The following is an 11,782-nucleotide window of genomic DNA, read 5'->3' as shown; positions in this document are numbered from 1 at the left end:
AGTATTGTCGAGGGGTGTTGAATAAGGCTGATGTTACCATTGATGAGAGAACTGCCACTAATACAGGATTGCATTATGAACCACATCATAAAAGGATTAAAAAACACCAGCTAACACTTTTAAACCTTTGCAACTTTTTGTAATGCCACTGCAATTTATTATTCTCTGTTTTTCTATTACAGTATATTAGTATATTTTTTTCATTCAAGCACTTTGAAATTGTCTTTCTTCTAAAATGTGTTATAAACTTGCCTTATCTTACACTGAAATACATAGAAGACAAGATCGGATAAAATGAAAAACAGCAGGATGCTTTTATTCACATTGTGTTTTATGCAGGCTTGTAGTGAAGTTCATGTGGTGTGAATCCCTGTTCCCTTACAACAATGCATAGAAACAACAGGAAACATCTAATTAAACTGCAGCTGCCATCTTTTCACACCCAAAAAATTTAATCTGAGAAAAAAAAAGAGAAAAAGGAGAAAAGGCTTTTGATGGTGACTCAGAATTTCTGAGCCTCTATACAATTCAGTCTGGAAATGGTGTGAACTGTGACTAGTGAGAAATAAATGTTTGTAATCAAGTCGTGCGCCAACTATTAGGATAATCTCTGGTTGAAAATGTAATTCTTATTTTTCAGTAAAACACTTTCTCTTAATGAGGAACCAGCTTTGCACATAAACACATTTAAATATAATAAAATAACTACAGTTTGGGCCTTAAAAAGATCGTAGCAGGTCATCAAGGTGGAGTCAGAACAGGAAATGGACAAATATTGAAAATACCTTCATTGACGGGAGTTTGGGCATGGGCTGGAAGCTGACATAACAGCCTGTTGATATTTGGAAAAGTGAACATGCCACTCCTACCCTCCTACTAAAGATTTTTCTTTTCTCAGGAATTAAGGAAAGATTAGAGTTAGGATTTTTTTTTTTTTTGTGGCAGAGTAAAGCAAGTAATGAAGGCACCAGGAAGAGACGATGTAATTATTTCAGGGAGTTAGGGAGAAACGACCCAAGGAGGAAATTAATGGAATAAGACAGAAAGGATACAAGGAGGAAGAGAAGGGAAGAAGATGGAATAAATGAGGTCACAAGGATGCAAGGAAGGAATGGTTAAAAGGAGGTAGGGATAAACGGTGAAGATGTAGGGCACAAGGATTGAAGGCAGGATATAAGGAAGGGAGCAATTTTAAGTAAAAGTACTATGTATGAAGGTCAGAAAGACAAATTTAAACAGCAGTGTGGGAACCTTAGCAGGAAGATACCAATATGTTTAATTTTCATACTTGTTCAGACTTGTCAAATCCTGGGAGTTGCATTTTTCCTCCAGCCTCTGTAGGAACCCTGCCTGGTGTAGAAACTCAAAAGGCCCTGTCAGGGTATGGCGAGACTTTAAAAAGGTATGTTTCTTCATTTCCCATCACACTGCTCTATCAGCTCAGGAATCTTTTAATCAAACACCAGCTGAAGGGTTGGAGCAGCAGGAGTTTGACAGCCACGTTACCTCACCCCAACCCGTCCCTGCACACTGCCTGTAAGCTGGCTGACGGAAGGCTGTTCACAGGAAATAACAACACTGACAGCTTTTACATAATCCCACTTGAAATAGATGCCAAAGTGGGTAATGAGTGAGAACAGTGCACCTCAAAAAGCACTTAAAAACTATGTAGAGATAAATGTAGCAGGATTTCATACTATATTTGTATTTAAGAATATTAATATGTATCACACTCACAATAACAAAGAAAACATCAATATGTTACATTGTTTCAGCAGCATATGAAATAATGTCTGCTTTCTTCTACACCAAAGCATTTGTATCATGTTATAAAATCACCGTTTTATTGGTTTCAGAACCTCACAGCGGCCCATGCCTAGTGGTAAAATGTAGTTTGATGTACTTGATGTTCTATAAAACTGAAGGCAGGAGTGATAATTAGAATGTTTACTGAGTGAAATGGTCTGTCTCTGGATGGGGGAGTGTCACACTGAGAAATACATTCAAAAGATGCTCCTGTGTGATGTTGGAGTGAGCGAGCGCGACCGCAGAGGTTGGAAATTAGGGTCTCCGCTGCTGGAGGAACCTGGAGAAGTGGCGTCTAAGTGGGAGGGCGACTCCGCCGCAACCTCTTCTGGCAGTGGAGGGGCTCCTGGGTCGCCTGGCTTGGGGAGGCTGGAGGAGGTCGAGGACGGGGCCGCACTGAGGCTGGCCCCGGCCACAGGAGGCAGGTCTCCGCACTTCTGTAACGAAGGCAAATTGAGAGAGCTGGCTAGGTCTGAGGTGGCAGGGCTTCGCTCGCCGTCTGGGTGGAACAGGAGGGTGGAGTTGTTTGAAAAGGCGTTGGGGAGGTCAGCTGTTGTAGTCAGGGTGCTGAAGCTGCTGTCGGAGGATGAACTGGAAGCCACTGCAGCTACATCAAAGAGGGACACAATTAATAAAGAGCAGGAAAGTAATGTTTGATCCATTCATCAACAACTCACCTCTGAGAGACTCGATCTTCTCATTCTTGGCTTTTTGCACTTCGTCCGTGATTTTGGCAATGATGAAGTTTTGCGAGCGCAGCTGCCGAATGGAATCAATCAGCGCATCCAGACCTCGAGGGTTCTCGGCCAGCATGTCCAGCAGCGTTGCAGTCCTCTTGGTCTGTGTGCTCCTGCAGCTGATCTCCTCCGCATCGTCCCGTGTCAGGATCCTCCGGGAACGCAGGTAGTCCAGGTGGCGGTCTGCTCTGATCTTGTCACAGAGATAGTGACGCAGTCTGGTCAGCACCTGGGAAATCCAGAGGAACCTCATAACTGGACAAAGAAATATCTCGCAAGAAAACGTAAAGATAAGCCTTTAAGAGGAACCGTAATGGTCATTTCACTACAGATCCATCTGCCTTATGAACAAAAGGCTAAATGAAGGAACACGGCAGACAGCTAAGCAAAGATAACATAATAATTAGAATAAAAATTTAACTTTATTGATCTCACATTGGAGAAATTTACCTCTCCATTTGACCCATCCCTTTCGGGAGCAGTGGGATGCCATTGTGGGTCTCCCGGGGAGCAGTATGGGGTTAAGGGTCTTGCTCTGAGACCTAGAGTGGAGGCTAAGGGAGTAAGGCTTGAACTCAGAAGCTCAGGATTCCCAGTTCTATGCCCTAACCACTCTGCCACAATTCAATTCAATTCAATTCAGTTTATTTATATAGCGCCAAATTCACAACACATGTCATCTCAAGGGACTTTACAGTTCAACCAGATCAAATTGATACAAAGTTTTCTATCTAAGGAAAACCAGTTGATTGCATTGACTCATTGACTCAAATACAATCCCCCAAACTAAGCATGCTTGTAGCGACAGTGGAGAGGAAAAACTCCCTTTTAACAGGAAGAAACCTCCAGCAGAACCAGGCTCAGTGTGAGCGGCCATCTGCCGAGGCCGACTGGGGTTCAAGGAGACAGAAGCAGAGATACAAAAAGCAGCTGTAAAAGGCGGCCCCGTCCAGGAAACACACAGCCAGGCAGACGAGCTCCGAGGCAGCTCCCATGCCAGAGGACGAAGAGAGCACATCCACTCAGTCACGGTCAGAGAAACAGGACCACACTGGAAAACAGGCCGATCTCCAACATCTATTAACAAGGGTGTTGATAGAAACAGCACAGCTGATATTTTTTTCCAGGATGACGTCACAGCCAAACAGGAACAGACGAGGCAAAGCTACTCTGAGGAAAAGCAGAGAGAGCAGAAGGTTAGAGATTGAACTAACAGATTCTGCAGAATAGGAGAACAGAGAGAGAATGAAGCAGAATGATGAAATGGGGGTCCCTATGTCCTCCAAAAGTCTAAGCCTATAGCAGCATAACTATAGAGATAGCTCAGGATAACCTGAGCCACCCTAACTATAAGCTTTATCAAAAATGAAAGTTTTAAGCCTAGACTTAAAAGTAGACAGGGTGTCTGCCTCACGGACTAAAACTGGTAGTTGGTTCCACAGGAGAGGAGCCTGATAACTAAAAGATCTGCCTCCCATTCTACTTTTAGAAATTCTAGGAACCACTAGTAAACCTGCAGATTGAGAGCGAAGTGCTCTGTTAGGAACATAAGGAACAATCAGATCTCTGATATAAGATGGAGCTTGGCCATTTAAGGCTTTATATGTGAGAAGGAGGATTTTAAATTCTATTCTTGATTTAACAGGAAGCCAATGAAGAGAAGCCAGGATAGGCGAGATATGATCTCTCTTTTTAATTTTCATTAGAACTCTGGCTGCAGCATTTTGGATCAGCTGAAGGCTTTTAACTACAGTTTGTGGACTTCCTGATAGTAAAGAATTACAATAGTCCAGCCTTGAAGTAACAAATGCATGGACTAGTTTCTCAGCATCACCCCTGGACAGGATATTTCTAATTTTTGCAATGTTCCTCAGATGAAAGAAGGAAATTCTAGAAACCTCTTTGATGTGGGATTTAAATGACAGGTCCTGATCAAAAACAACACCAAGATTTTTTACTTTATTATCTGAAATCAGTTTAATCCCATCCAAATGAAGTGACTGGCTAATCAGTTTCTTTTTCAGAGACTCTGGTCCAAAGACTATAACTTCTGTTTTGTCTGCATTCAGAAGCAGAAAGTTAAGAGTCATCCAGGTTTTTATGTCTTCAAGACATGCCTGTAATCTATGTAATGGGTTAGCTTCATCTGGATTTATAGACAGATATAGCTGGGTATCATCAGCATAACAGTGGAAATTAATCCCATGCTGTCTAATAATTCTACCAATTGGGAGCATGTATAAAGTAAAGAGAATTGGTCCTAGCACTGATCCCTGTGGTACTCCACAGGTAACCTTTGAGCGTGTTGAAGATCTATCATTAACATGAACAAACTGAATTCGATCAGATAGATAAGATTTAAACCAGTCTAGTGCTGTTCCTTTAATTCCAACAAAATATTCAAGTCTTTCTAAAAGAATATTATGGTCAACTGTATCAAATGCAGCACTAAGATCCAACAGGACGAGCACAGATACAAGTCCATTATCTGAGGCCATGAGAATATCATTAGTGACTTTCACCAGAGCTGTTTCAGTGCTATGATGAGCTCTAAAGCCAGACTGAAACTCTTCAAAAAGTTCATTATGGTGGAAGTGATCGCAAACTTGTTTGGCAACTACTTTCTCAAGAATTTTGGATAAGAAAGGAAGATTGGATATAGGTCTATAATTAACCAAGTCATCTGGGTCAAGAGACGGTTTCTTAAGCAGAGGTTTAATTACAGCAACCTTAAAAGCTTTAGGTACATATCCCTGTAACAGAGATAGATTAATCACATCTAAAATGGAGGAGGAGATCAAAGGGAATACCTCCTTAAATAACCTGGTTGGAACTGGATCTAACATACAAGTTGAAGGCTTAGATGAAGACAATAATTTTGCTAATTCAGAGAGTTCAACTGGATCAAAGCAGTCTAAACCCAGTTCAGATTCCATGACTACCTCAGGTACAATCGCGGATAGAGGAGTGCTTATGATCTTATTTTTAATAAGATCAATCTTATTTATAAAGAATCCCATAAAGTCATTGCTGCTAAGAGCAGGTGGAATGGACGGTTCAACAGAGCTATGGCTCTGGGTGAGTTTGGCAACTGTATTAAAAAGAAATCTAGGATTATTCTTATTCTCCTCTATTAATGAGGAGAAGTATGCTGCTCTTGCTTTACAAAGGGTCCTCTTATACAGCAGTAAACCATTTTTCCAGACTAGGAAGGACTCTCGCAGGCCTGTGGAGCGATATTTTCTCTCCAGTTTCCTAGCATTTTGCTTCAAAGTACGCAGCTCTGCATTAAACCAAGGAGCAAGCTTTCTATTTTTAACGGTTTTCATTTTCAAAGGAGCTGCGTTGTCTAAGGCAATACGCAGAGAACTAGCAACCCCATCAACAAAATCATCAACCTGTGAAGGGGAATAAGCTAAACTTTTGCACTCTGCAGCACTGCTCAGTGACACAGAGGAGAGAGAAAGTGAAGCAGATTCTTTAAAATTTATAACTGCACTATCTGATAAAGATCTACTAAAATTGAACCTTCTTTTGGGGGAGGAGAACTCTGTTGAAGTAATCCTGAAGGTTATTAGAAAGTGGTCAGAGAGGACAGGGTTGTGAGGAAATACTGTTATTTCTTCACATTCTATGCCGTATGTCAGCACAAGATCCAAAGTATGAAGATGAGAATGCGTGGGACTATTCACATTTTGAACAAAGCCAATAGTGTCTAAGATAGCATTAAAGGCTGCTCTTAAGCTATCGCCTTCAATGTCAGCATGGATGTTAAAATCTCCCACTATGATGACCCTGTCAGTATTTAATACCAAATCAGAAAGGAACTCTGAAAACTCATCTAAAAATTCAGAGTAAGGACCTGGTGGACGATACAAAGTTACAAAAAGAAGAGGTTTTCTTGCCTTGAAATTTGGATCAGGGAAATTAAGGGTTAAATGTTCAAAAGAGTTGTAGGAATTAATTGTTTTGGGAGTAATCAGTAAGTCAGACTCGAAGATTGTTGCTACTCCTCCTCCTCGCCCAGAACTTCTGGGGATGTGAAAATTTAAATAGCTTGAAGGAGTTGCCTCATTTATGCTCACATAATCCTCTTGCTGCAGCCAGGTTTCTGTAAGGCAAAACAAGTCAATGTGATTATCACAAATCAAGTCATTAACTAGCAGACTTTTAGAGGAAAGCGATCTTATGTTAAACAGACCGCATTTAATTGTTTTAACTTTTTCCCCAATTGGAGTTATTTTGATTTTAATTAGATTATCATGATTTACTCCTTTGGGAATCTTTGCTAATTTATTAGATTTTGGTCGTGGGCAAGACACTGTCTGGATGGAGTAAAGAGTGGGTAACAGTAGAGAAGCTGCAGAGATGTGTGTTAAACTACAACTCTGCTTCCTGGTCTGCACCCTGGGTGGTCAGGGTTTTGGAGGACTAATAAATGTGGCCAGATTCCTAGAAATCCGTGCAAGCAGGGTCCCATGGTATTACAACCAGCCCAGCTCTGAAAATCTCACAGAGCTCTGTTCAATCAATCATCAGAACATAGAAAAGTACCAAGCTGTGGCCAACCACCTAAACTGACAGGAAAGGCATGGCGGACATTCATCAGAGCAGATGACAAAGGGCCAATGGTATCGCTGAAAGGGTCACAGGGACCCAAAGCTATTTACGGTCAGGGAATCTCTCAAAGTGCAAGTGACAAGCTTGGCCTTTATGGAAGAGGAAATCCTTTCCAGAAAGGTGGTTTGTTCCAGTATGCCCCAAGCTGAACAGGTGACACAAAAAGATGGAAGAACTTGTTCAGAGGAGATCAAAATCCACATTTTTAGGCCAAAGTGGATCCATGCGTTACAGTCATGGATTTGCCACAGTGACAGTGGTCTAGTCAAAGCCCAGACTGAAGCAGAGCAGACTGTACAGGTAGAGACTTTGTCCAGAGCTGAAACTATCAGACGACAACAAAAAAACTATCCTTTTAGTTTGATTTTCACAAATATTAATTCATTCAAGTTCATTTGAGTTGGCCTATCATGTAAATTCAAAACAAAACACATTGTTTGTGGCTGTGACCTTAAAGTAAGTGAAAAGTTTTAGGGTTATTCAAATATTCAAACCCTAACATTACTTCTTAGTATTTATTTCACTTAGAATGACACGAAAAGCAGTATATGGGCAAACACAGAGGGTGTGGTAAATAATTTCCTCATTTAATGGACTTTTATTACCAAACAAGCTCCCAACCTGTTCCAGTTGTTTCCACACTGCTGACCTCATCATCAGGAGTTATTATGCCGTCTGATGACCTAACTGTTATACTCACGTCTTTCTTAATCTCTGCCATTTCATCTTCAGTGAGGTGGGGAACATCCATCTCTCTCTTAAATCAAAATCCAGGTGTTCCGGTTCAACAACGTCGACTTAAATAGAGTTACACGTTTAAAATCGTGCGGTAAACTACATCAATAAACGCTCGACGAGGCTTAAATGACGTGAAACCGCATGATTAATCGTTAAAAGACAGCCTATTCCCTTTCTACAAAGTTTTCTATGTCAATCACGGAAAAACGGCCGGACTTCCTGATTGTGTCGATGTTATAATACGTCGACGACAAAGAGAGAAGTACCCAGAAGAGAGCCCACACTTCACTTTTACTCTTAGGCGTCTGTTAAGTGGCCTTTTCTGGGAGTAAAATTCATAAATATTAAGGTTTAAATTTATATGAGCCGGTAAAACTTTCAACTCCCTCGAATAGAAACACTGGAGGGGGAAATATCTTTCACTTTAAAAACCTTTAGAAACGCAGGTGAGAAGATATTCTCATTTAGACCACTGGGAGGTGCTGTTGGACTCTTTTCAAAACAGCAATTTCATCCTGGTATAAATATCTAAAATAAATTAATATATCTAATTCAGTGTAAAGAGAGGAGTTCATGTGGAAGATTTTTCCAGTGATGTGCATCTAAGAATGGATTAATAAATACAACTCAGTTCAATTCTGTTTTTTTATATAGCGCCAATTCACAACACATGTCATTTCAAGTCCCTTCACAGTTAACCAGATCATACAGTCAAATTGATTCAAAGTTTTCTATCTAAGACAAACCAGTTGATTGCATCAACTCATTGACTCGGATACAATCACACTAAGCATTATTGTAGCAACAGTGGAGAGGAAAAACTCCCTTTTAACAGAAAGAAACCTCCAGCAGAACCAGGCTCAGTGTGAGCGGCCATCTGATGAGGCCGACTGGGGTTCAAGCAGAAAGAAGAAGACATAAAAAAGAAGCAGAGATACAAAAAGCAAGTGTAGGAAACACATAGCCAAGCAGACAAGCTCCGAGCCGACTCCTACGTCAGAGGATGAAGAGAGCACATCCAGCCAGTCACATTCAGAGAAACAGGACTACACTGGAAAACAGGCCGATCTCCAACATCTACAAACAAAGTTGTTGATGGCAGCAGCACAGATGATATTTCTCTCTAGGGTGGTGTCACAGCCAAACAGGAAATTACCAATTGAAGCTACTATGAGAAAAAGCAGAGAGAGCATAACCGTAGAGATTGAACTAACATATTCTGCAGAGTGAAAGAATAGAGATAGAATGAAGCAAAATGATGAAATGGGGGTCCCTATGTCCTCCAGAAGTCTAAGCCTATAGCAGCACAACTATAGAGATAGCTCAGGATAACCTGTGCCACTCTAACTATAAGATTTATCAAAAAGGAAAGTTTTAAACCTACCCTTAAAAGTAGACAGTGTGTCTGCCTGGATTTTAGTACCAATTTTGACTCACAAAAGTGCTGACAAACCTTTCGCTATTTCACACTTACTCCGAGACATAACAAAATGCTAGGTGAGATAAAATTGTAAAGTGAAAAATAAATAAAAGAATGCCAGGAGACCCATGAAATCCAACACCCTTTACTGTAATTACAGCTGCAAGCATTTTGAGATGTTTCCACAGTATTGTGTATTTGAAACTGACACTCTAACATGAATTTGCTTTGATATAGAATTTTATCAGAATAATATTTGTAATTTTTCATACCTTCAGTTTTATTACTAAGAATTCAAAGGAAAAGAAGCCCAATACATTAGGTTTAGATTTGTCTTCCAGTTTAATCCAAATATTTCACAAATTGAGGGCTTTCAGAGGACATCTGAGCCAAACTTGTTTTATCACGCTCTGCAATGCCTATCAAAACAGCAACCCCAAAGCAGAAAGCCAAACTGAGAGTGAAACTGTCAGTGGACTTTGGTTGACCTGTGAAATGGATTTAATGTCAAAGAACTGCTTTCACAACCCAACAATTCTGAATCCAAGGTGTGATAAAAACACACCATCTTTAAATGTCAAGTGTTGAAAGGCCACTCATTTTGAATTGTGTTCTTGAGAAAACGCATTTTACGGAAAAGATGATGGTCAACATTTGCCATCATTGCATTTCCAGTTGTTTGTGCCAAACCTCTTGGGACCAAGGACAATGAACTTGTTTTACACAAACTGCATGTAGAGACTGCAGGTTGTACAGAGGAAAAATCAGAAAAGAGATATTTCTATTAGTTATTAACCAGATTTTTATTCTCTTTGATGTCATTCTTAATTTTTTTATATCAGTATTATTATCTCTCCCACCTTTACCCTACTATACTGTAATATCTTTCTCCAGGAGTTATCTAACATTTTAGGTGCAATTATAGAGCTCGAGTTTCTAAACAATGGCATTATAGTTATTTTTTGTAAGATTAAAGGCTTGACCAAAATGTGCTAAAATATTGTGAAACATGTCCATTTAAGTCCAACACTCTTAAGAAGTGCTATTGAAATTACAAGTTTTCTAGATCTTCTGTCATTTCCTACTTATTACAAATTTTTGAGAATAATATTTATCTGAACATTTCTGGTAGATTTTACGAAGACATTGTTGAAGTGCTGTAAAAATAAAATATCTTTTATTTTTGGTAATGAAATACCTTTAATGTGGTATGTGTATAAATTGTTATCAACCTAATATATTTTGAAATTCCAAATAAGGTGTTCAGGACTTTATGTAGTCTGAGTGGGCTTTATGCATTAGTTGTTTAATTTATTTGTTTCAATAACAGTGTTATTAAACCTATTCCTAAATAAGCTAAAGATGATCTTTGAGTACCTCTCAATACAGAGGAAATTTTCTCCTCAGTACATTATATAACATTTCTTCCTGCTAGATGCCATGTCCTTCAGAGTATTTGGTGCTTTGAACAAGACAGAACATGTATTGTATCCTATATATATACTTTATTACCAGATTAACTAAAAAGAAACCCCCTTTTGTTTATTCTAGGTGATTTAAAATAAGGCATTGGAAGGGATTATAGAGATTTATATTATTTGAAGCTACTTCAACCAGGTCTCTGTATGTGTCATGATCTTGGAGCTGATGAATGGTTTAATTACTCACTCTATACACCAGTCTTACTCTGCCCGGTTTCTAATTACTGCTCATCTGACCCACCTACTCCTGCCTCTATTTAAGGAGCTAAAATCTTTTCATGTCATTCAATGCCAATCTGAAATCCAATGTTCCTCTCAGCTAATGTGGTTCTGAAAATTCGTATGATCACATCTTTGGTGAGAAGTTTCCATTGTAAACCATAATAGTTAACAGTTTGCTCTTTATGTGTTGGCACTGACTCAAAATGGCCTTTTGTACCCTTTTTAGTTAGCAAAACGGTAAAAGTCTGCTACCCCCAGCCTTTTGTTCTCAGTTTCCAATAAAAGGAAGCTCATTTTTTCCATCACGATTTCCTTTGTTGTTTGATGTGGATACAGCAGGATGCTTTTCGTGTCGCTGCTTCAAAGAAACATTGCAATGTTGATCTTGAGAGGTGTAAAGCTTCAGGCTTGTTTTCTTCTTTATTGCACCACATGTCTTCCTTTAAAAACTACCCAGAATTCCTCTGCTTCAATCAGTCCAGGAGGCTACATTTGAAAGTCAAACACTGACACCGATTTTAATCCAGTCCACACCCTGATAGCTGATTGACTGGAATTCAACTCTTCACTTTTAACACCGGGATGGTTAGATAACACAAAGGCCCACTGCATGTGTCTTCAAGCAGTCAGAATAATCCATCAGCCAAGAGGGAAATTCAGCTGCTCATAAAAGTATGCGGCTTCCCTTCAGTATTTATGTCAGAACTTGTGGTGCCCTGATGTTGAGCTCACACATGCATGTGCTGAAGGTGCAGTGT

The 11,782-nt window shown here is 39.7% G+C and overlaps 1 protein-coding gene across 2 annotated transcripts; it reads right to left on the bottom strand.

Annotated features, from left to right (window-relative positions):
* Positions 1-290: 290 nt before the first annotated feature.
* Positions 291-8,280, bottom strand: bcl10 (BCL10 immune signaling adaptor). 2 transcript variants are annotated; one of them, XM_038301635.1, is made up of 3 exons: positions 7,864-8,280; positions 2,484-2,772; positions 291-2,407 (listed from the first exon to the last, which is right to left on the bottom strand). In XM_038301635.1, exons 1-3 carry the CDS (start codon positions 7,912-7,914, stop codon positions 2,004-2,006), a joined length of 744 nt encoding a protein of 247 aa, XP_038157563.1. In that variant the 5' UTR covers positions 7,915-8,280; the 3' UTR covers positions 291-2,003. The 2 variants fall into 2 exon arrangements, with proteins under 2 accessions (XP_038157563.1, XP_038157562.1); XM_038301634.1 differs by having other exon boundaries at positions 291-2,413; positions 7,864-8,262.
* Between the last annotated feature and the right edge of the window lie 3,502 nt (positions 8,281-11,782).

The sequence above is a fragment of the Cyprinodon tularosa genome, unplaced genomic scaffold, assembly GCF_016077235.1.
Source record: "Cyprinodon tularosa strain WSP-4 unplaced genomic scaffold, ASM1607723v1 ctg47, whole genome shotgun sequence".
NCBI lineage: Eukaryota > Metazoa > Chordata > Actinopteri > Cyprinodontiformes > Cyprinodontidae > Cyprinodon > Cyprinodon tularosa.
Note: the sequence above shows the minus strand (reverse complement) of the source record. Positions and strands in the feature narration are given on the sequence as shown.